Raw genomic sequence first — 24,413 nt, 5'->3', positions numbered from 1 at the left:
CCTCGAAACCATGCAATATTGAGGATATCTGCTAACAAATTATTCACTGTTTATCTAAAATTCAAATTGCAATGGGAATCCTATATTTTATCTGACAACCCTGGACCCAGATCTCCAGCCCTCTCTAACTTCTTTCTTTATTATTGAGTATGATATTATAAAGTTACACAAGCAATATGGGTTCAAAGAAAAATTAATAGAGATTACAGAAAAGAAATAGAAATGTCACAGTCTCTTGAAAACAAAGAAGTACTCTTAGTCCTCAAATGTCAGGAACAAGAAATAGCCATGCCTTTAAATTACTTTTGATCCATTTAAATGCATATATATGAAATTCTAAAAAACTAACAGCATTAACCATGTAGCTAGAGGAAGGTGATGGTTATTGATTAGGAAGGAGCACAAAAGAACCTTATGAGGCACAGTAAATGTTCTCTGTGTTATCCTGGGTAATGGTTACACAAGGGGATAGATATCTATATCCATCAAGCTGTACACTTTTTTTTTTTTTTTTTAAGGCATTAGCACGGGGCACCTGGCTGGCTCAGATGGTAGAGCGTGCAGTCCTTGATCTCAGGGGCGTGAGTTTAAGCCGCATGTTGGTCATGGAGCCTACCTTAAAAAAAAAAAAAAAAGGACAAAAAATTTTAGAAAAATCATAAAAAAAGCATTGGCATTTGACAGGAGAAACTCGGTAAAAGTTACCTTGTATAGTGTTTTTGCTCTTACCCAAATCTGAATCTCTGTCCTGCCCAGATGATGGGAAATCCCACCTTAGGCATCTGGGGGAACGGCCACCTCTCCAGGTCACTCCATCTATCCCTCTGAAACCTGCTAAACCTCTGGGCACTGCTGTTGACCATCTCCCCACAAGCGAGGCACAGTGCCAGGCAGTGCACAAACGTTATTTTGTTTAACCCTTCCAGTAGGGGTCAGACTAGTGGACAGGCAAGGAAGTAGAGGCTCAGAGAACATAAAGCATTTGCCAAGGGTCACACGGCTAAGTGGTGGCAATGGTTTTAGCTTTTTACTATCTGCAACCCCTTCCCACACCCTCCAGGGTGGTTATGACATGAACCATAGACAAGTCAGTTCCCTATTGGCCCTGAAAAAACCCTCCACATTTTTTCTTCTAACAAGTTTTAGAGTTAATTCCCATGGGGATTCGATACCCACTCGTCTGCTCCCACAGCCAAAAAACAGCTGGGAAGAGGCAAAGGTTACTGTCTGAAAGAATTCTGACAGTGGTGGCCCTGGTCCGGCCTTTCTGCTGCCTTGGTTTAATGTCTCACAAACCTTCAGCCTCTTGCCCCTTACCGTACAGGCCTAACTGGGCTGTTCCTTCTAAGGTACCTCGCCCACAGCAGCCAACTTGTTTTTGACTCAGTCCAGGGAGACAAGAAGAGACCATTTGCAGCCTGAGTGAGCTCCCCTGCCCCACTCTGGACAGCCTGGATCCTCCCAGCTGTGACCCCCACTGGGACTGGCTTCACAGATTTGAACAATGAGCTCCTTCCTGACCTTTCTGAGGACATGGCTGGTTCAGGGGGCGGGTCCCAGGCCTACCTCCCGACTGGGTCCTCCCCTTCTCCCTTGGCCTCACCCACACTGTGTTGCCTGACTTGGCACTGAATTGCCTTGAGTCACTGATGACCAGTCCCTTCGGGGCAGGGGCCTGTCCTGCTCAGCTTTGTCCTTCATTTTCCTCCTGCAATAATGACTTCCTAAATGGTTATTGAAACCAAAATGAAAATAAAAGGAACCCTGAAAGTTGTGATATTTTTAACACTGTATTTTGAGAGGTTCAGGAGGGCTCCCTTGGAGGATAAGCAGCCATAAGCAACCCTCTTACTGTGCTTGACACATATTAACTCACTTTACCCTTGTGACAGCTTCACAGGCCTGGCCTCCACCTTACAGATGAGGATACTGAGGCACAGAGTGGTTCAGTAATTTGCCCAAGATCACGCAGCCAGGAAGGGTGACCAACCTAGCTAGGCTGGCTGGATTGGAGACTGCACTCCTGAACACTGCACTTCACAGTCTCAACAACTCCCCAGCGCCAACTGGCCCCTGGGGTCTGACATCCTACCACCCGCACGCATCTCTTGAATTAGACCCTTGCCTATTAAGTGAACACTCACCAAAAGACATAACATGGCCAGTCACAATGAAATTTTCTAACTCCTGTTCTAAATAACTCCTGATCCCTAAGAGACTCCTTCTCCAGGCCCTTGGCCCTCTGCTGATTGTCCCTCTGAAGTCTTTGGGCCTTAAGCAAGGTACTACGTTGGCAGCAAATACTGGGGAGGCTGTGTCCAGACTCCAGAACGCAAGCTTTAGATCCAGGCTGACTGGGTTTGGATCTCACATTTGTCATTAGCTACTGTTAAGGCCAAAAGAGTCCTTTTCTGTAATGTAGAGGTACTGAATGGTACCCTCCATTTCTAGAGGGCCACTTAGAAGATTAAAACTTAAATGAGGTGGTGTACTTGTAAGCCTGTTACACATAATGCTTAACAAATTATCATTATTTTGTAGTGGTGGTTGTAGCATCAAGGAGGGGAGTTGGTCTCAGAGCACGGTGACTGGAGAGAGTGGATTGGTTTAACCACCATGATTATTCTGCTCATTGCCACCTCCCCCAGGAAGCCCTCCCTGATGAGTCCAGTACACATTGCTCTCTTCCTCCAGGGAACCCCTCTAGCCATGTAATATCATGGATAGTCTTAGCAGACAGACTCACAATGTCAGCCCCATCTCCACAGCTGGATCACAAGTGCCTTGAAAACGAACTGTTTTCTCCTAAATCCCCATACTGAGCTAGCTCATTTGTCAAGGGAAGGAAGGAATCAGCAGTAGTGCTAATAATGCGGGCTTCTACTCCTGATTTAGTTCTCTGTGCCAATCACAGAGCTGGACACACAAGCACAGATATTCCTTCTAATCCCCACAGCACTACCATGAGATAAATATTATCATCACTCCTATTTTACAGATGAAGAAACAGGCTCAGTGAGATTAAATAGTTGCTCAAGTGAAAAAGCTGGGACTGGAAGCAGGTTTGTCCTACTTCTAAACTGTCTCCATGACTAAGGAAACGGAGGCGGGTGGCTGAATGGCTGGCAGGCCAGCAGGTGAAGAGCGCCCTCTATTGAGCATCTTTATGAGATGCGGACAGAAGAGAAGCTGTGGGCAGAAACCCAGTTGTCAGACACTAGAAGGGGTTCTTGAGGGAACAATCAGCCTCTGTAACTCACCATAATATTCCTACGAGAAATTCAGAATGGCCTCAGTGTGAATGAGTATGTGCAGTTCAATTTCTCGCCCTGATGCCACCCTGATGGGGGAAGAAGCCCACGGAGGCCCCATATGGGGCAGCATCAGTTCCCATTAGGATGGAATCTCCTACCGTGTCCCTAGATTTTAGACAGTGCCAGGCTTGTTGAATGAGTGAATGAATGAGTAATGAATGAGAGGATCCTTTTCGGTCATTCCTGTCTCTCTCTCTCCCAGAATTAAGCTAGCCACCATGAGTGCTATGTCTGTGCTCATCTCAGTGGGTGCCGTGCTGGGGAAGACCAACCTGTTGCAGCTGACATTGATGGCACTGGTGGAGGTGACGGTCTTTGTCACCATGATGATGATTGACAGGCACTACCTCAATGTGAGTCACGGTGCTGTGAGGAGGGGACTTTGGAGAGGAGGGGTGTGGAGGTGGACGGGTGTGGGTACTACCTCCATTTGGTGGAGTTTCTGGGATTTAAAAATTATGAAGACAGACCCAAATGGGGTTCCAAAATTGTGACCTATATTAAGTGTTTAAATATAGCAACCTAATGGTTTTAACTGGTGGTGGTGTAGTCACTCGTGATGACAAGGTCTAAGGTTTGACAGCGCATATGGGTGGCAGAAGTCTAATGTTGGCAAGTTATTAGAAGAGACAGCGTCAAGGAACAGAGAGAGAGAGTTGGATGGATCAAGATGATGACCTGGAGGGGTGATGGAGAGAAAGATGGTAAGGCAGGTGCTGAAATCCTTAGAGACCAAGAGGCAGGTGGATAATCAGCAAGGAGTGTAGTCTGCCGGTGCATCCTTCAAGGGTGCTGGAGATGTTTGGGGAGGGAAAAGGAACAATGGTCTAGGGGCGCTTGGGTGGCTCAGTCGTTAAACATTTGCCTTCGGCTCAGGTCATGACCCCAGGGTCCTGGGATTGAGCCCTGCATCAGACTCCCTGCTTAGCGGGAAGCCTGCTTCTCCCCTCTCTCTCTCCCCTGGCTTGTGTACCCTCTCTCACTGTCTCTCTGTCAAATAATTAAATAAATTATTCAAAAAAAAAAAAAAAGGAACAATGGTCTAGAAGCTTAGATTTGAAGTTCTTATTATTTACTAATTTTTGGTTCTTTTCATCTGTCTATATGACTTTATTTTAACCCCTAACAACTTCAGCGTATATTTCCTATAAACAAGGGCATTCTTGGAGTACCTGGGTCATTCAGTTGGTCAGGCATCTGCATTCCACTTGGGTCATGATCCTGGGGTCCTGGGATGGAGCTCCATGTAGGGAATCCCTGCTCAGCAGGGAGCCTGCTTCTTCCTCTCCCTTTGTCTGCCGCTTCCCCTGCTTGTGCTCTCTCTCCCTCTCTCTCTGTCAAATGATTAAATAAAACCTTTAAAAAAAAATCAAGGACATTCTTTTACATAATTAAGTTTAATTAACAAACCTTGGAAATTAATACTGACATAATATTATCTTATTCAAATTTCACCAATTTTCCCAATAATATCCTCTTACAGCGATATATATATATATATGACCAAAAAGATATATATATATCTTCCATATATATATATATATATATATATATATATACAATCACACTTTGCATTCAGTTCTCATGCCTCCTTAAACTTTTTCAATCTGGAAGTTTCTTTGTTTTTCTTGATATTTCATGAATTTGATGTGTTTTGAGGTTACAAGCCAGTTATTTTGTAGGATGTGGGTTTGTCTACTGTCTCCTCATGATTAGTTGGAAGGTGTGCATTTTTGGCAGGAATTACACAGAAGAAGTGATGTTGTGTCCTTCTCAGTGCATGTATCAAGAGACACATGTTGTCCATTGGGCCCATTACTAAGGATGTTAATTCTCGTCACCTGTTAAGATGTCCAGGCTTTTCCATTGTCAAGTTACTATTTTCCCCTTTGTAATTAATAAGCATTGTGTGAGGGAGACAATAGTCTGTCAGATCCTGTTTCTTATCAAACTTTCACCCACTGACTTTAGCATCTGTTGTTTTTTGTTTTTGTTTTTTGCCTGAATCAATTAGATGATTGTCAATATTGGTTTTCTTTCTCTTTTTTGGTGGTGGTGGGGTACCTGGGTGGTTCAGTTGGTTAGGCATCTGACTTTGGCTCAATCATGATCTCAGGGTGCCAGGGAAAAATCCCCACATTGGGCTCCCCACTAAGCAGGGAGTCAGCTTTTCCCTTTTCCTCCACCCCTCCCCCTGCTCATGCTCTCTTTCTCCCTCTCTCTCTCAAACAAATAAAGAAAATCTTAAAAAAAAAAGAAAGAAAGAAAGAAAGAAAGAAAAAGGGGCACCTGAGTGGCTCAGTGGGTTAAGCCTCTCCCTTTGGCTCAGGTCATGATCCCAGGGTCCTGGGATGGAGCCCCACATCAGGCTCTCTGCTCCGCAGGGAGCTTGCTTCTCCCTCTCTCTCTCTCTCTGCCTGCCTCTCTGCCTACTTGTGATCTCTGTCTGTCAAATAAATAAAATCTTTAAAAAAAAAAAAAGATGTTATTTTTAATTAGTCTCTACACCCAACATAGAGCTCCAACCTACAACTACCAGAACAATAGTCGCATGCTCTAGGGACTCAGCCAACCAGGGCCCCCAATACTGGTTTTCTAATTCCATCTTCCCCTCCACAACCGTTAGTTAGCATTCCGCTGTAAGAAAGAACTTACTTTTCTTCTCCATTCAGGCATGCATGCACTCATTCATGCGTTCATTCCTTCATTCATTCATTTCACTATGGGCTCACGGAGTCACCCAGACATACTTTCATTTTTTGCTTTTTCTCTCTGCTTGCCATAAGGGCTAACTTCAACTCCTTGGTTTCAAGGAAGAAAACTGCACTGCAGCTTTTTTTAGGCAGAGAGTGGGCAGGAATAGCAGCCAGCAATCACAGCCAGACTCAGGACTGGAATTGCCTATGAGAAGTCTTTAAAATCCCAGGTAGTTCATGCTCTCCATCTTTTGTTCTATTCCTCTCCCTACAACTAACTTCTGTGCACATCAGCATTCTCTTCAGTGGAGAACATGCTCTCTCCCACCCATTTCGTTTCTGGGATTCTAACTCCCAGATCCTGCGGGAAACAACGCTCTTCCCTACCAGCTGGTCCCAGTTCTACAGTCCAGTAAGAAAGAACCTGATTGGCTCACGCCGCCACGTATCTGCTTTGGTCCAATCAGCTGCAGCAAGCGTGGGGGCGGGGTCATGTGGTGAACACGTGGCAAGAGGTAAATTCCCAGAGATGAAGTGGTCGCTGCAGGCGGTGCGTGGTAAAAGTTTTCCTACTTTAAAAGGCCGCAGAGATGCAAAGCCATCTATCTCCTCTCTTTGCGGCGTTGACTTTCTAGTTTAGTTGGTGCAGGGGAGCGTTCAGCACTGATTTTGAGGGTTGGCTGCTTCACCTCAAGACGTCCGTTCAGCCGGGGTTTATTGAGTGGAAAGGCTCGGGGGGAAACCGTAGACAGCGACCAGAGCTGTTTCAGTGCTGGCAACTCCAGAAATGAGTTCAGGGTTCCACGTCAGTCGTCCCCACGTGTGTTTCCTGGATTCCCGGAGGGGACCTCGAACATTAATAATGCAAGACTACAGGCAACTTCATTTTCATGCATGCCTGAAATGTGTGAATGTATCCTTCCCATTCATTCATTCCTTTCACAGATATTTATCCTGCGCCTATTAAGTACTGGGCATATTTTCTGCAGTGGAAAAATCCAACTGTGGTGGACCTTCCATTCCAAAGGGAAAGATAGACAATAAGCAATCGCATAGGCAAACTGTACAGCATGTTAGATAGTGATAAGTATCATAGGGAAAAAATAAAATGAGAAAGGGACTAAGAAGAGTTGAGGGCGGATAAAATGTTAGATAAGGTGGCCAAGGAAGGCTTCCTCTAGTAAATAATTTTGAGCTAAACATGAAGGCAAAGAGTGCACAAGCCAAGTGGTTGTCTGAGCACAGTGGCAGGTCAAGGGCAGCGGGGTGGGAATGGCCTGCCTCTTACAGGAGTATTTTATCACCCACACTGCTTAGAGTTGTTGGCGGGTGGTGGTAATAAAAAGCAGACAGACTTTTAATAGCTTTTATTATTGCTTTAAATTCTCTCCAGACAATGCATGCCCTTACTGCCTGCACCCCTGGTGGGCCACTCCTCCACCTTGCATTCCAGGCATTGGAAAGGCCAGAGTGAAGTGAGACTGATGTGGGAGCGTGCTGATGGGTTTGAGAAAGAGCGAGGAGAGTGTGTCAGCAGTGGAGCAGAAATGAAGTCAGGGAGATTAGGGGAGAGCAGGTCACACAGGGTTTACCAGTCATAGCCAGAACACAGACTTTGAATTGAGCGAGAGAGGAACCATTGGAAAATTCTGAGCAGAGATGGCTGTGAGCTGACATAGATGTTGGTAGGGTCACTCTGGCTACTGTGTGGAAAGTAGTTGTACAGGGATAAGTGTGGAAATGGGGAGACCAGTTAGAAGGTTACTGCAATAATTTGGGGGTAGTGATGGTGGGGCTTAAATCAAGGTGGGGTCAGTGAAAGCTGGTGGATACAATTCTGCCAATTCTGGATATCTTTTGAAGGCAGAGTTGACAGGACTTGCTAATAGTCCAATAAGTGGTTATTTGATACTAACTTTGATATTCATAAAGCAAAATTAGCCCATGTCAAGAATTTACTAAAGGCACAAGTTTGGTATTATAACAAGTCTGGCTGCTTCCTGCTACCACGTTTATATCCCTCATCGCTCCATAATTTCTGCTGAAAGGTAGGAAGCAGTGGGGGTGCGCATCCGCGTGACTTTTTGTCTCCCCTAAATAGATCTCAGCCAAAAACGGTGAATAGCTACTGATAAGGCCAACCAGCAACTTCTTTGGAATAAATACGTGGCTGCTCCTAGGTCCCCTCTGAAAAGGGAGCTGCTAGGCAGGGGAAGCTCCAAACACCAGTGCAGTGATTCTAAGACACACTTCCTGAGCTTAAGTGAAGCTCCGAATGGTCTCCAAGGTACAGGCAGTTGGCACATGTGTGAAGGCTGCCGGCGCTCACTGCCCTGCTGGCTTTGTTGCAGGTGGACGCCCACGTAAGCATGATGCACATCCACGTGTTTGCAACCTATTTTGGGCTGATGGTGGCCTGGTTCCTCTCGAGGTCTCTGAATGAGACAGTGATGCAGGAGAAGACTCAGACAGAAAAGAGGTCCAGTTTGTTTACCATGCTGGGTGAGGACAAGGTGGGGTTGTGGGGGGGTGGGGGTGGGGGGGTCCCAACCTGGGGAGTGAGTGGGAGGCTCTCCAGTGGCTCTGCGGGAAAATCTCCCTCCTTTACCAACCTGCCTGGGGTGCTTGGAGCCACTCCTTGATGACTTAGCTCCCCAAGTAGTGTTGGATGGACTCACAATCCCTTCTAGGGCAAGGCTCTTCACTAATATCCACAGGAGATGGGCCACTCCTTACCCTTGAGTTTAAATCAATTTGTCTCATCTTTTTGTCTTCATGTGAATGGAGGGAACTGGACAACTGGAGAAAGCAGAGGCCAGCTTTGGGGAGAGGGACAGCAAGGGGAAGAAAATAGTAGTACAGGCGTTATCAGGCAGAGCAAGAGCAGAAAGGCAGAAGCTAGACTGTGGGAGAGGCCAAGAGCAAATCGGGCAGTGAGCTGGATGGTAGGTGACCCAACAACCAGCCAGGAGGTCAAATCAAAGTGGCACATCACGTTTTCAGAATAAGCATTTGGCCATCACGGGCTGGGCTCGGGAGGCCTAGGGGTTGATGATTTCAACTCTCTGGGCCTTCGTGGTTTTGCCTGTAAAATATGTTAGCTAGGCCCTATCAACTTGGGAATTCAGAGGAGACATGATTTGCCCCAAAAGTCACAGAGTTAAAAAGGGACAAAGCTGAGACTTGCCTGTTTTGGAAGCCCCTGCAGGCTCAGGGTTTGGGGTAGTAGGGCTGGCTGTGGCCAATGACCCTCTCTGACCCCCAGGAACCCTCTTCTTGTGGATATTCTGGCCGAGTTTCAACTCTGCTCTGTTGGATTCTCCAACAGAAAGGAAGAATGCCGTGTTCAGCACCTACTATGCTCTCGCGGCCAGCACAGTGACAGCCATCTCTGTGTCAGTCTTGGCTCACTCCCAAAGGAAGATCAACATGGTGAGGACGGCCCTCCCCCTCGGGCAACACTCAGGTCTTCTAGGCTGGACAAATATCCTTGCCCCCTGTCCCAGAACCAGCCCTGCAGGGTGGGAAACATTACTGTGGGTGACAGAGCTTTTTCTGCAGTGTCTTGGGGTATCAGGGTACTGGCTTATCAAAATGGGAACTGGAATTTGGAGACTAGGAAATGATCCAAGGCTCTCTGAGGGGAGTGATTAAGTCTATCAGTGTTGACACCAAACAGTCCCATGTTTGAACCCTGTTTCTGCTGGTTACCGGCCACTATGAGCAAGAGTCAGCAGAGAAAAGCTAGAATAGAATCAGGCAGGCTTATTCCTTCCCCTAAGATATTTCAAGAATGGGATGAATAGAACTGGAGGTAAAGAAGGATGTGTGACCCTGGTACAGCCTTTTAAACTTTGGGAGCCACAACTAGCTCATGTGTAAAGTGGGAATTAAGAGACAATGCACATGACATGCTCTATGGGGGATATAGCGCTGAGCAAACATTAGCCATGTTATCAGTGTAGCCAGGAGACTGTGTGAGCTTCGGGGAGAGCGAGAGAGGTGGGTGAAAGGATAGAGCTAAAGATGAAACAAGTTTCCGTGATGTTCAGCTATGACGCCAGCCAGCCAGAGGTGATGAGGAAAAGTCTAGAGAGACAACAGGGCCGAGAGTGGACAGAACACGGCCATGAGTGACAGGTTAAGCACTAGGGGGAGTGGGTGTCTTTCTGGGGGAGCTCCATGGTGGCAGGGAGTCGGATCAGAAAAGGTGGGGACATCTAGGGAGGCAGGTGTGGCCTGAAGGTCAGGGAAGCCCAGAAGCTGGTCCCAGGCCCCAGAGCCCAGACCTGGTTGGAGTTGAGAGGGCAGAGGGAAGTAGCATGAGAGCAAAGCAAGGCCCCAGTTCTGGAGGAAAAAAAGGACATAGTGGAAATGAGACCCAGGAATGAGAACTAGCTGGTTAAAGCTGGGTAGTAGGACAGGGGGACATAAGCACCAAATAGTCAATAATAATGATAAAAATAGTAAAAACAGTAAAAATAGTAAAAAACAATAATAATGGTTTATATTTAATTTTTTTTTAAAGATTTTATTTATTTATTTGATAGACAGAGATCACAAGTAGGCAGAGAGGCAGGCAGGGGTGGGTGGTAGCAGGCTCCCCGCTGAGCAGAGAGCCCGATGTGGGGCTCGATCCCAGGACCCTGGGATCATGACCCAAGCTGAAGGCAGAGGCTTTAACCCTCTGAGCCACCCAGGTGCCCAGGCTTATATTTCTTGAGCCCTTGACCCAGAGTCTTCCATGTGGTAACTCATTTAGTCTTACAATAGTGGTATTAAGTAGGTACAATCAAAACCTTGTTCTTCTAGCGGAAAAGTTGAAGCATGAATGGCTCAATGCCCAAGGACACATCGCTAACAGGTGTGAGCATCGCTAGGATACATTTTCAAGTTCAGTGCCTCCTCATTCAGGGTGACTGCTCCCTGAGCCTGAGAAGTGGCATAAGATAAGACCATTGATGAAGGTCGTGTAGTCTCAGCAGAGAGGAGGGGATGGTTTCAGGGTCAGTGAAGCAGGGAAGACATCACAGTGTCGCTGGCTATCAGCTTACGGAGTGACCCTGGGCAAGATGCTGTCCTCTCGGGGTGACTGGGTGGCTCAGTGAGTTAAAGCCTCTGCCTTCGGCTCGGGTCATGATCCCAGGATCCTGGGATTGAGCCCCGCATCGGGCTCTCTGCTCAGCAGGGAGCCTGCTTCCTCCTCTCTCTCTGCCTGCCTCTCTGCCTACTTGTGATCTCTGTCTATCAAATAAATAAATAAAATCTTAAAAAAAAAAGAATTAAAAAAAAAAAGATGCCGTCCTCTCTGGACCTCATTTCATTTGCCCACAAGCTGTTTCTCTGCAGACTCATATCCACAATGCAGTACTGGCTGGAGGCGTGGCTGTGGGCACCTCGTGTCATCTGATCACTTCTCCGTGGCTTGCCATGGTGCTGGGCCTTATGGCTGGACTGATCTCCATCGGGGGAGCCCTGTGCCTGCCGGTAAGGAGCTGGGCACCTGACACCTGATTTGGCTTAGACCTGCAGGGCCGTGGGAGCATGGTGGGCTCTCGTGTGGTGCTACGCGCGACAGTAGGCAGGCATTGGCACCTTCTCAGGCAGGCTTCAGAGCTTGGGTGAGTGGGGTCCCCCTCCCAGGCTGTACTGTGTATTTGTTAGGCTCTTGGGAGCAAGGAGCAGAACCCGTTCAACTTTGCTCAGGCACAGGGGGGAATATTGTAAGGCTGCTGGGTGTGACAGAACCCAAGGACAGGGATGCTGCTGGAAACCCAGGAATGGTTGACACCAGGGACAGGAATGTGTGGGGAGCCCAAGCGGTCTCTGCTCTTCTTTCTTTGCTTTTCCTGAGTATCTGCTTTATTCCCATTCTGTAGACTTCCTTCCCCTTCTCCTCATGCTCTACATGGTGGAATGTAGTCTTGCTCTTTAGGAGAGAAGCTAGATGGAATTTCTTGGCTCCATTCCCAAGTGTTCTGGAGAAGGGACTCATGGGTTTGGTTTGGACAGGGTGCTTATCTTTGGCTGGGAGTGTGGGGGGACGGGAGCATAATGTACATATATGGTTGCTGTCCATGAGCCACGTGAATGAGGGTGGGAGGGGCAGCAGCCAGAAACGGATGCTGGGCTAACCAAGGTCATGCCCACTTCTGATTGTTTGGTTCTTCTGAGTGGATGGACTTTTCCTCCTTCAACATCCAGCAAGTACTGATAATACCAGCATACCCCACAATAACCAATTTGTTATAAAACACTTAGAAGAGAAATAATTTCAGAGCAGCAACTCTGTGGGTTTGAAGCCTTGGTAGAGGAGAAAGGAAGAGACTTCTGGATGGCTCAGGAAACTGAATTTGGATGAATAATGGGTATTCAAGGAGGCAGTTGCAATCCAGAATAGGAGAAACTCTACCAACATTCTCATCTGACCAGTGATGGGGCAGTCTGCTTTTCATCTTTGGAATTGCAATGAATGTCTCTTATCTCCTGTGCTTTGAGACCCTATGGTGAAAGGCGGAAGTGTGCAGGGAAACCTGCATAAATTCTCATCAGGCTAGCTGTCCACTGCTTTCTTTGTGCCTGTTTCCTTGACTCCATCACTGGGGGAACGGTTCAGAGATGATTCACTCATTCATTCATCTGTCCCTTCATTCATTCATTCATTCACGGAGGTTTTAACACGTATCATGCTTCCCTAGCTATGGTGTAGTGAGGGCAACGGACCAATGAACATAACACAGGTCATCTAAGCCAGCCTGAGTTGGATCAGGAAATGCTTCCTGGAGCAGAGGCTGTCTCAGCCGAGTGTTGACAGATGACTGATATCAGCCAGGCAAAGGAAAGGGACATGTATCCCAGACGGAAGGAGCAGTGTGTTCCAAGGCTCAGTAGTGAGAAGAACAGAATGCCCAGGCAGGAAACAGACGCTACAGCACTGGGCTCCCCTGGGAGTGTGGTGGGACCACAGTCCTGAGAGCTGGGAGATACTCAGGTGTGGCTACTGGGCAGCATGAGGAGTCTGGGTGTTTATTCTGAAGACAGTGGGGGATGCCAAGGGGGAAACTCACATGTCCTATTTGCATTCGTATCCACATTTGTTGGCTCATGGACCCCCAGGGAGGCTAAGTGGTGAAGGGAAAGGGTGATGAAGGCAAGTCCAGAGTGGGGTCAGATTCTTTTCTTCTCGTTAGCCATGCTGTCTTTGGGATGGCAGTTACATTTAGGCTGGACCAGCGGGTCTCAGTCACCCTCCAGGGACATTTGACAATATCTGCAGACACATTTTGGTTAACACATGGTGCGGGCGCTGCTCCTGGCATATCGAGAGTGGGGCCCAGGCGTGCTGCTGAAAATCCTACAGCCTTTTCACAGCACAGAAGTATCAGCCCCGCATGTGAGTAGAGCCCCGGCTAGACCCAGGTGTGGTCAGGGGGCCAGCAGCATTGGCATCACCTGGAACTTTGTGAGAAATGCAGAATCTCAGGCCCCAGGCCCACTAAACCTGACCCTGCAGTTTCGCATGCTCCCCACGTGGTGCAAGTGCACGTTCAGGTCTGAGGAGCCCAGCTGGAGGGGAGCCCCAAAGCCTGACCCCCGTGGGTGGCCCTGGAGCCCAAGGATCCGTGGAAAGCCTGGAGAGGGGCTATCAGTCTTCCATGTACAGCTGCTTATTGGATGTTTGTTCCAGGGATATTTTAACCAGGTGCTGGGGACCCACGATACCTGCGGCGTGCACTACACCTTCGGCTTGCCAGGTCTGCTCGGCGGGATCACCTACATTCTGCTGATCATCTATGAGGTCAACTGGACCACGAAGTCCATTAGGTGATTTGGTTTATCCCCTTCACACGCAATCCAGCTCGGGAAGAAATGCACCCCAAGCCTTGCGTGTGTTCGGAGCCAGGCACTCAGCGGGCCTCAGCAAATGTTTCTTGGCATGTTTAGCGATACGTTCTGCCTAGCCTCTGCCTCTCCAGGCCATGTCTTCTTTCCAAAGAGGACAGCTTGGGTGCTGGTCAAAAGCAGACAGTTGTGAGTCCCGCCCCTCAAACGCAGACAGAGCAAGTTGATGGGGCCCAAGCCAGCTGGGTCTGTGGTTTAACCCCTGGTGATTTATTTAGGTCATGGTGAGGAGCATGTCACGGAGTCAGACTCATCTTGACCTCTTGCTAGCTGGGCGTGCTACCTAATCTCTGTGAGCCGCGTGGCCTGGTGTAAACGCAGGTCGTAACAGGGCCTCCCCTCATAGGGTAGTTGGAGGCTGCTTAAAGCCAAGCCCCTTGTGGTTAAAAGTATTTAATACTTTAATGTAGACGAATGCTAAGCACAGACCATCTTTGAGGCCCAGAGAGAGAAGGAGCTTGGCGAAGGTCTTGCTGTGAGGCAGGAACGTGGGCCTCAGGACTAGGAACAGATCCTGTGTCCTCCAGACAATGGACTCCAGTGACTGGTTTGACACACCTTAGCCCCGGCCATCACCTCCCAGAGGTTGTGTGAATATCTTCCAGGTGTGGCTCACATAAAATCAAAGAGTGACTTGAGCATGATACAGGGATAGATTTTTCCAGATTACCTTTTACAGTGATAACAATAATAATAGTACTGGTAATAATCACCACTGTTTATTGGCTGCTTTCTAGGTGCTAGGCCCTAGGCTAAATGAGTCACATGCATCATCTCATTTAATCCTCGCCACCACCCTGAGAGGTATTATTACCATACTCTAAGAGATGGTACATATGGGGAGTTAACTGTCCTAAGACCCTTGGCTGGAACATGGCTGTCCAGGTGATGAGCACCACAGTTTGGTGATGAGGAGCTCATTGTGTTTGGAGGCATCTCAGAGCAATCATGGAGGGCTGGGTCCCTTGTAGCTCTGACAACAGAGATGGCCATAGCCCCACATTATAGGAATCACATACGGTGTGGGAGACATCATTCCTTGAACTGCTTGGGGTAAGAGGAATCCCACCTCCAGGTGAGGAGAAGATGGTCTATGTGAAGCAAGATGCGTTGCTCAGTGATGGGTTCCAATGGTGTTTCTGCCACTGTTTTCATAGCTGTGCAACTCAGCAAATCTTTTCCTCTCAGAACCCCCAAATCCTTCTCTGTAAAGCTCAGGTGCTTGTAGGGGCCAGGCAGGTAAGGTTACAAAATGAGAGCAGTGAGAAGAGGCTGGGAAGTCATGGGTGACTGGTCTGAAATCAGTCAGCACCAGGTAGCCATGACTGTGCCAGGACCCAGGCTCTGTGTCCCCCTATTTAATGACTTTTTAAGAGAAGCCAGAAATCCAGAGTTACGCACTTGCGCTCCCAAGCACTGGCAGGAGATTCAGAATCATTAGAAACATCCTGTGGGTCAAATTCTGCTCATGGGTAGCCAACCTGTGCCTTCTGAACCACCCATCCTTCTAGCTCCCCAGTTCTGTGCTTCTGTGGCTCTCCTAGGGCGGTGGTTCTCCACAGCACTAAAATCACCTGGAACTTGCTAGAAATGCAAATCCTACCCTAACTAGACCTGCACTGTTAGAAACCTAGTGGTGTGGGCCTAGCAACCTGTGGGTCAACCTGCCCTCTATGGGATTCTCCTGCAAACTAGTTTGAGATTACTAGCCTAGAGCAAACAACAAACAAAGAACAAAATGAAAGCAAAGGTCAGCCGACCAAAGGTGTGCTGCTTACAAGGACTAACAAACTACTCTCCAGGAAAACAAAGCCCTGATTGCAGATAGTGGCCAAGTGCAAGCCATCCAGGGGCTCTCACTGAACTGGAAGTTGGGAAGGGTTGAGAACAGGGGTCAGGAGGTGACTGTGGAGGACCAAGTAGTTGTCCCCTCTCCTCTGCAGGAATCCAGAAAAGGGAAGGGCATAGAGACAGAAATGGCACCTCTTAGGGAGGCCTCTGGTCAGCTGGAAGTCAAGGGCAGAGGCTTTAGGGAGGAACGGACCTGTGGTCCCCTTTACCAGCCATGTGACCTTAGGCACAGTATACTCAAACTCCTTGAGTTTCAGTTTTGGTTTGCATGATGGGAGGATAAGATCTGCGACCCCCGGCAGCTCTGAGGAGTCAGCAGGGAGCGAACACCCTCTTACCTTCATGATGATTCTTGCTACTGTGGCTTCTACAGAAAAGAGGGACAAAGGACTAGCTTGGAGGGAGTCAGACCACTCAGTGTGACACGTGGAGCAACTGTTTATGGGCGTGGCGTCATTGAGCCAAGGGGCTGGCTTTTCATTCACTCCGCCTGCAGGGTGTTTGTTGAGCTCCAATCAGGGAAGCAGATGGGAGCGGGTGAAGTGCTGTGTTTGCTGCTGGGAGGGGGTGGGGTTTCCCGAACTGTGGCATTTAAGTGGTGCAAAGACACGCTTAGCTAACCTTGAATCATGCAGACCAGACACTGTGCTTTAATTATTCAGTCTTTCGGTTGCATCAGGGAGAAAGGCTGCACTCAGGTGCCAAGTGTCCTCTTGCTTGGCCGATGCCAGGTTGGCAGGCCGCCGAGGCAGCCTCGGCTGAGATCTAAGCACTCAGGCTGCATCTGGGGAAGACTTTAGCCACACTTTGTTTGCACTGCATCTTTTTACAGTTACCTCCCATTTCTCTAACATATTGACTCAAAGTTTCCTTTTAAAGATATTTATTTAAAAGTAAAAATAAGTCCACTCGAAGAAAATTATTTAAAAATGTATCCTTGGAATGTCAATATGGCCAAATTTGTGAAGGTAACCCACAAATGCCAAACTTTGGGAGAGATCTGCCTGGTCTTCGTGGGTAGAAAGGGTTTGAGTCTCAGGAGCCACTCATGCCAAGCCATGTGATGTTGGAGGCCCTGGTTCACTTTTCCAAGCTGGATCTCCCCATTTGTGAATCAAGGACACCAACATCTTGCCCAGAGGGCTGCTCCAGCATCATGTGAAATCAGATAGTAAACATGGGGATCAGAGGGCATGGTGTAGGGGAGCCCACCCTGCCTAGGAACTGTCAACATGGCTGGCTCTGTGCCATCCATTGCTGCTTTCAGGTGACATCAGGGTAGAGTGAACTGGGGGGTTGGCAGTTAGCAGATTCAGGGTCAGCTTCCATCCTACCATTTAATGTCACTTAAAAAACAACAACACATTTTTGTAGTATAATCTATAGCCAGAGAAGCACAACTATCATCAGGGCTCCACTTGGTGAATTTTCTGACACGCCCAGGTAATCAGCACCCAGAACTCCTTCATGTCCCATCCCAGGGCACCCATGAACCTGGCTTCCAACACCATCCATCAGTTTTACCTGCTTTTGTCCTTCATGTTCATGGACTCCTACAGGAAGTCTGTGCTGTCGTGTGCCTGGCTTTGACTCTATTCTGTAGTTGTGAGACTCTCCCACATTGTTCATTTTTATTGGGGTAGTGGGATAGAGTGTAGAATTGTGCTTGGGTTTACTTCATAAGGGTGACTGAGTGATGACATGGAGAGATCAATGTCATTGATGGAAAAGTTTAATGTTACAGTTCTCCTGGAAATGAGAGGCATGGCACACCATATAGGGCCCCACAAAACCTTATCAACCCGAGGACCAGGCAGCCTAGAGAGAGGGGAACTGAGACTATGCTTCAGGTGGATGGCAGTGGGGGAATGGGGGAATGGGGGAGTCCCCTGTTGGGCAGGAACTGAGAGCATATGTTAGAGTTTGTGGTTGGGGGTTTATAAGATGAATTTTGCACTCCCAGGAAATCTGACTTGCTGGAGAGAGAGAGGTAAACAATTTCAGCCATTAGTTGGGCCTTATGATAAATGAGTGCCATGTAGACAAATACAGAATCTAAGAAACACAGTTAAAATAAGTGTTCCATGTTCCATTGTGTGAATATGAAACAATTTATCCATTACTGACAAGCATTTGGGTTCTTTCCAGTTTGGAGCTATTATGAACATTCTAGTATTTCTGCTATGAACATTCTAGCACTTTTTTTTTTTAAGAACATACAAATGCTCTTCTGTTGAGTAGATGCCTAATAGCAGAATTTTTGGATCACAGCATTCATATAATCCATTTTAGAGGATATTACCCATTTCCCACTGTAGTTTGTGCCAGTCCTATCACCCTTGGCACCCAAGAGTTCCCTTTCCCTCATATATTCTCCAAACCCCATATTTTACTTCATTTTAAGTTTATCCAATTAGGCATCAAACATCACTTTAATTTTAATTTCTCTGATGACTGATTAAGTGCAACAATTTTCATATGCTTTCTGGACATTTGAACAACTCTTGTGAATTGTGAAATGTCTGTCCAGGTTCTTTTGCCCATTTTTCTCTTGTGTTCTGCCTTTTTCTTATAGATTTATAGGAATTCTGGATATAGAGTCTTTGTCATGTAAATGTATTGTGAATATCTTCTCCTATTTTGTGGGTTATATTTCACCTTCTTAATAGTATCTTTCGATGAACAGAAGTTCTTAGTTTTAACACAGTTCAATTCATCATTGTTCCCTTCAAGTTTGTGGGTCCTGTTTAAGAAATCCTTGCCTACTGCAAGATCATGTAGATATTCTCCCAGGCCACTTCATAGTTTAAAGTGAGGTCCTGGGATCATCTAGGAGACAGGAAAGGGAAGTATGTTCAACAAGGGGTGGGCTGGGGAGGTAAGCCTGACAGCCATGCTCTACTCCATCTTGTCCTCATGGAAATAGAACTTTCATCTTTCATCTTTCATTGCCTCATGAGGGAACAGAGAGGTTAGGTGATTTGCGCAGGATCATGCACTAGTGACAGTCCTTGGACTTGAACCTGGGTTTTCTGCCTCCTGGTCAAGTTGATCATCTGTTGTTTCTGAGAATTGAAGTCAGCCAAAGAGGATCTTGGAATCCCCTCTTTCTTTCCTTCATGTCTGTGTAGCTTTGCAGGAACACAACAGGGGAATGCGTTACCTGGGGAGAGGAATTATTCTTCTGGTAGCCCTTCCTGACAGCATCACTGCTGTTGCAGACAGTCCTTCTTGACCCCAATGAGCTCTGCAGTCTTGATTCCTGAATGTGACTACATCCTACTTTGTCAGTTCTAGGATCGACATCCAGTTGTTCTTTGGCGCTGGGACACTCAGCTTGGCCATGGCTTCAGGTCTGATAGCTGGTGTTTTGACAGGTGAGTATGAGACAACCCTTCTTCCCCCATGGCCCACGGCACAGGACTTGAGGCCAGAGGGCATCTGGCCCATGGCCGCATGTGTCTGTGCCCTCCCCTTCCCTGTGAACCTCCGCAGCTCAAGCCAAATGATGCAAAGGGGCTCAAACCTTGATTAACAACAAAAATGGAATCACATCATTTCAGAATTAGAAAGGCCCTCAGAGGTTACCTGCTGGAGGTGTGGACTCTGAGGATCAGAGAAAGTAAGAGGCTTTCTGGAGCTTACAAGTAGCAGGGAGTGGCAACAATGCAGGCTCTTGAGCCCAGGGCTGGTGATTTCACCCAATTTTGTACAGTGAGCCAAGGAAACCCTTATGCCAAAAAGTTTACCTTCATTCCCTGAGAATACACATACTATTATTTTGTTCAGCAAGTATTTATTCAATAGATACTATGAGCCAGGGCACTATTCTTAGGCACTAGGAACGCAACAGTGAACAAAACACGTTCCCTGATCTCATGGAGCTGATATTCTAGTGGAGGGGGAGGGGACAATAAATAAACAGATAAGTAGAGTGTTTACTATGTCAGAGATGGTAAGTGCTATAAAAAGAAATGACTCAGGGGAGAGTTTCATTTCATTTCATTTCATTCCATGGGATGCTCTTTTAGAAGGTTGGGAAGGGAAGACCTATCTAAATAAGTTGACCTTTAAGCAGAAACCTGAAAAGGAAAGAGGGACATACCATGTGTTTATTTGGCAGAAGAGCATTCCATGAAAAGGGAGAGCAAGTGCAAAGGCCCTGAAGCAGGAGCAAAGCATGCTCAGTATGGCGGATATGGATAGAGTGAAAAGGAGAGTGGCAGGGCTTGAGGACAGAGTGGTAACAAGGAGCCAGATCATTCTGAGAGATGGGAAACCACTGGAAATCTTTAAACAGAGGATTGAAGTATACTTTTGCTCCTGCAATATGACAGAATGGCAAAGATCCTTAGAGAATTACTAATTTGCCAGTCTTATTTATATGCTAGGAGAAAATGTGATTTCTATCCTGAAGTGCTCACCTTTATTCTACAAACAAATAGCCTTATTGGTTAGACACTCATTTACTGTGTCCCTAAGAGGGAATGAATACAAAAGAAGAGACAAAATAGCATAATCAGTCATAAAGGAGTTGTGTGGCATTGGGCACATTAGTTTAGTCTCTCTGGGCCTTGGGTGGCTTCTCTGTAAAATGAAAGGACGATGGCTTCTTTTCTGCTCCAAAACATGTAGGAAGATACTTTTTGGAATTGCCTGGGTGATTTTTAGAGAGCAAGACTGACAAGAATTGCTCTAATGTACCCACTGGCCTCAACGTTCTGCAGTCAGGGTGACTGATTAAATACAGAGGAGACAAATGCCTCCCTCCATAAGTTTACATTCTCTTCGTGGTGGCACTATAATCCTGAGTAGGGTGACCATATTTAGCAAGTGAAAATACAAGATGCCCATTTTTTTAAGTTCCACATTAACTGAGTATCCTGTATTTTATCTGGATATTTTATCACCTCCTCTGGACTATGACACCATTCACCATTGTCACTAGTATTCACAAAGTGAAACTAACTTGCACGTTTAGTAAAACCCCTCAGAGGGTTTTGTTTTTTGTTTTTATTTTATTTTTGTCTTTTTGGTTTTTTATGCTTGCCTGGAATTAAAAAAGAGAATAGAACATTGTTTCTTTAAGAGTTAAGACCAGGAACATCTGGGTGGATCAGTGGGTTAAAGCCTCTGCCTTCGGCTCTGGTCATGATCCTAGGGTCTTGGGATCGAGCCCTGCATTGGGCTCTCTGCTCAGCGGGGAGCCTCCTTCCCTTTCTCTATCTCTGCCTGCTTCTCGGCCTACTGTGATCTCTGTCTGTCAAATAAATAAATAAAAATCTTAAAAAAAAAAAGTTAAGACCAATGAGAATTCCTCTTTACATGTGGTTTTGAACGTAAGAACACTGGTGAATAAAAAGAACATGAACAATGGAAGGGGAAAGGAGACCACCAGGCAGCCCGATAGCATCAAGTTGACCCCCTAAAGCTGAGCATTTTGCTTGCCAGGAGGTCCCTGAATTTGGGACCTGTCTACACTGACATAGGAAACAATCCCCACCAAGCATGGTTATTGGGCTTCCCAGCTGCGACCAATTAGAAATGGCAGGTTAGAAGTGGGACAGGTTTCTAGAGGTAAGGCCCACTGGAAGAAGTGAGAGGTGAAAGGAAACAGCCTAACAGAAGAAAAGAAATTCTTAAAGCCTGACACTAGAACATGAAAGCTTGAGCTGCTAAAAGACACCAACCACCCTCAACAGTTACATATTTCCTCTGCATTAGATAGCACATTTCATAAATGGACATTCCTAGCAATTGTTCTGATTAAAAAAAAAAAACAGTCTAAATGTGTTTAGTGTTATGTCATAAGACAAGAAAATATAGTTTGGATGCATTTTCATTAGTGATGAGTAAGCCTCTGCTATCTGGAAAGTTCATGTAGTTGTTTGAGATTATTTCTGAATAATCCCAGCTAAATGAGGTGTGCTGGTTACAACCTACGTGTCAAAATCGGTTAAAGATGTGCATTAAAAGAGGAAAATGTGAATAAGTACACGCCTACTCTTGTTAATCTTACTAGTTAATAATTGGGGACCAATCACCATTAAAAATACACAGATACATCTATCAGTGGCATTTCATATAAAAGTTGAGCAATCCCTTCGTGTATCCTGGGAAGTTCGGCTGACTTTGCACCGCTGCAGAAATACACAGGGCCAAGGTCTCTGGGCAGAGGCTGGGTAGGTGAAAAGAATAGGCACAAAAGCAAGCTGTTATAAACTACTTTCCCAACTACACTAGTGGCGTCTTGAGCAGAGGTCACAGAGTTTATTGGAGCCAGCAATGCCACACTGACAGGAACGTGGAATTGGAGTTGCTGTCCATGGTAGCTCTTGTGTCAAGTACAGATCAGCTTTTCAGCGGGAGCAAGGTCTGACAGGGCTCTTATATTCCAACTTGGGCAGCATGTCAGATCAGTAGCTACTGTACATCTCTCAGTATCATCTAAATCCTTTGGAGATAATTGCTCTCACCAGTTTTCTTTTAGGAGATGTCTATAAAATTAATAAGGCTGGTCCAGGAAGACCAGCGCTTCAATTTGTCCGTCTCCTGGCTGTAGAAGAAGAAGGGATTTTTGTTGAGCTAACCAGAGCTGGCCTGTGATATTTTGATTAATTTTGAGGTAACAGATGCTGTGCTCTAAAGGTTTAACATGCAATATTGAATTTTAACAGGTTTGATCTTAAGCCTCAAAATATTTAAGGCACCTCCTGCGGCCAAACATTTTGATGACCAGGCTTTCTGGGAGGTAAGATTTTGAACATAATGTCATCAACGCTGAATGAATGAACTTAAAAAGAGATCTGTTACATCTTTATATAGGTTGACTTGGTGTTTGTGAGAACAATCTAGAAACAAAATTGTGTGTGTGTGTGTGTGTGTGTGTGTGTGTGTTGGTGAGGGCTGGGGGAGTGGTAAATGTTACCGTTCCCCTGACGCCTCAGTCATTGAGGGTCAGAGATGTGAGAATGGCCACTGGCCTTACTTCCCCCATCTGGGGTCATCAGCGTGGGCAGGTGGTTTGACCTACCGGCCATCGAATCATGCAGTGTCCGAGCCAGCAGGTCCAGTCTCATTCGACAGACGCACTGACTGGAGCCATGACCGTCTGTGTTTTCACAGCGAGTGTGTGGCAGAGCTGGATCTAGAACACAACTCTTAACACTCAGTAGCCAATGGACACAAGACCACTTGTACTGCAGGAGTCCGGGATCATTTAGCCAAAGGACAGAGAGCTCAAACAACGCGGCTGCTGCCGAGGGTCTCTGTGTCCTGTGTAGCATTTGTTGTCATGACTAGTCTAGGAAGAGGCTCTAGAGAGAGGTCCCCTGTCACCCCACTGCACACCTCCCTTTAACCAACACTCATGGTTCACCAAGTACTCTGATGTGTCACCTTACGTAACTCCCATTTGATGCTGAGGTTGGCTGGGCAAACATTGCAAAATTATAAATTGGAAGTGGAGGCTGACTGAGGTCAGGCTAATGCCCAGCGTCATCCCTTTGTGAGCGGCAGAGATAAGACCAGGAGCTAGACCTCCTGAGTCCCAGGCCAATCCTTTTTCCACCTGGCATGCCTAGATACTGATCACTAGAGGGACAGAGAACCAGCCTCATTATGGGCCTTGGCATTTGTAGAGAGAACCTGCCCTTTCTTCTCCTCTGTCTCTTCCTTTGTCTCTTCTTTTTCCTCTGCTTCCTCCTTTTCATGTCAAAGAGCTTTACGGAGGTCTAACTGATTACGACACACATATTTAAAATCTATAATTTGATACATTTAAACATATTTATATGTCCATGAAACTATCATATCAGTCTTATCAGTCAAGATAATGAACATATCCATTGCCACCATGTTTCCTCGTGCCTCATTGTAACTATCCTTCCCTATCAACTCTATTCCATCCCAAGCAACCGCTGAACTGCCTTCTGTCCAATAGATTCATTTACATTTTCTATAATTTTATATAAATGAATCACACAGTACATTCTTTTTCTGGCTTCTTTTACTCAGCATAATTATTCTGAGAGTCATCTACTTTGTTGCTAATAAACAGGCTCATCCTGTACCAGCATCTCCCTATAGCCAGTCTCTCTCAGTCCCTGCAAGCATGCTTGCCCCTTTGGTGGGGGCAAGCAGGGTTAAATCTAGTGAAAGGACGCAGAGAACTGGTTTAATTCATCCGTTCATTCCACAAGTATTTACTGAGTAAACCCTCTCTACCAAGCATGCTGCTAATTAACCAGGGATGCCACAAATGGGACCAATATCCAGCTCAATTATTTGAATTGCAATAAATATTTGCTGAATAAATGAAGGGAACTTGAGGAACCTAGCCTAACGCTGGGCACTGCAGCAGCAGGTGAAGTGGAACCCTGGGTATGGACCTAGAATGGGAAGACATGAATTCCAGTCCCCATTCTGCAAGGTCTCATGGAGGCAAGTACCATGACCTTTCTTACTGGTAAAATAACAGTAATCTTTGTTCTACCTCGCTGGGGTTGTTTCAAAGACCAAATGAGGTAATAATGGCTGTAACTACATTTTGTAAACTATAAAATGCAAAGCATTACACGAACAGGAAAGCTTATTTATTACTGGGAGTTTAGGCAACCACGAAGGAATATGTAAGCATGACAGTTATCTA

At 46.4% G+C, this 24,413-nt stretch overlaps 1 protein-coding gene and 1 long non-coding RNA gene across 3 annotated transcripts in view; one reads left to right on the top strand and one right to left on the bottom strand.

The window, feature by feature from the left end:
- Positions 1–24,413, top strand: part of RHCE (Rh blood group CcEe antigens) — a 36,206-nt gene that overhangs the window by 9,016 nt on the left and 2,777 nt on the right. Inside the window, exons 3-9 of one of the 2 annotated variants that reach the window (XM_044237470.1) lie at positions 3,517–3,667; positions 8,362–8,512; positions 9,276–9,442; positions 11,360–11,497; positions 13,698–13,825; positions 19,055–19,140; positions 22,441–22,514. In XM_044237470.1, coding sequence (XP_044093405.1) covers positions 3,517–3,667; positions 8,362–8,512; positions 9,276–9,442; positions 11,360–11,497; positions 13,698–13,825; positions 19,055–19,140; positions 22,441–22,514 — 895 coding nt within the window. Of the gene's footprint in view, positions 1–3,516; positions 3,668–8,361; positions 8,513–9,275; positions 9,443–11,359; positions 11,498–13,697; positions 13,826–16,287; positions 16,311–19,054; positions 19,141–22,440; positions 22,515–24,413 lie in introns of both variants that reach the window. The other variant, XM_044237471.1, reaches the window with a different exon arrangement.
- LOC122899590 lies at positions 275–4,586 on the bottom strand. The gene is made up of 2 exons (XR_006383130.1): positions 4,487–4,586; positions 275–616 (listed from the first exon to the last, which is right to left on the bottom strand). It is a non-coding gene; the product is annotated as an uncharacterized LOC122899590 (long non-coding RNA).

The sequence above is a fragment of the Neovison vison genome, chromosome 2 (genome assembly GCF_020171115.1).
Source record: "Neovison vison isolate M4711 chromosome 2, ASM_NN_V1, whole genome shotgun sequence".
Lineage (NCBI taxonomy): Eukaryota > Metazoa > Chordata > Mammalia > Carnivora > Mustelidae > Neogale > Neogale vison.
The sequence above is the reverse complement of the archived record's forward strand: the minus strand, read 5'-3'. Positions and strand labels throughout refer to the sequence as shown.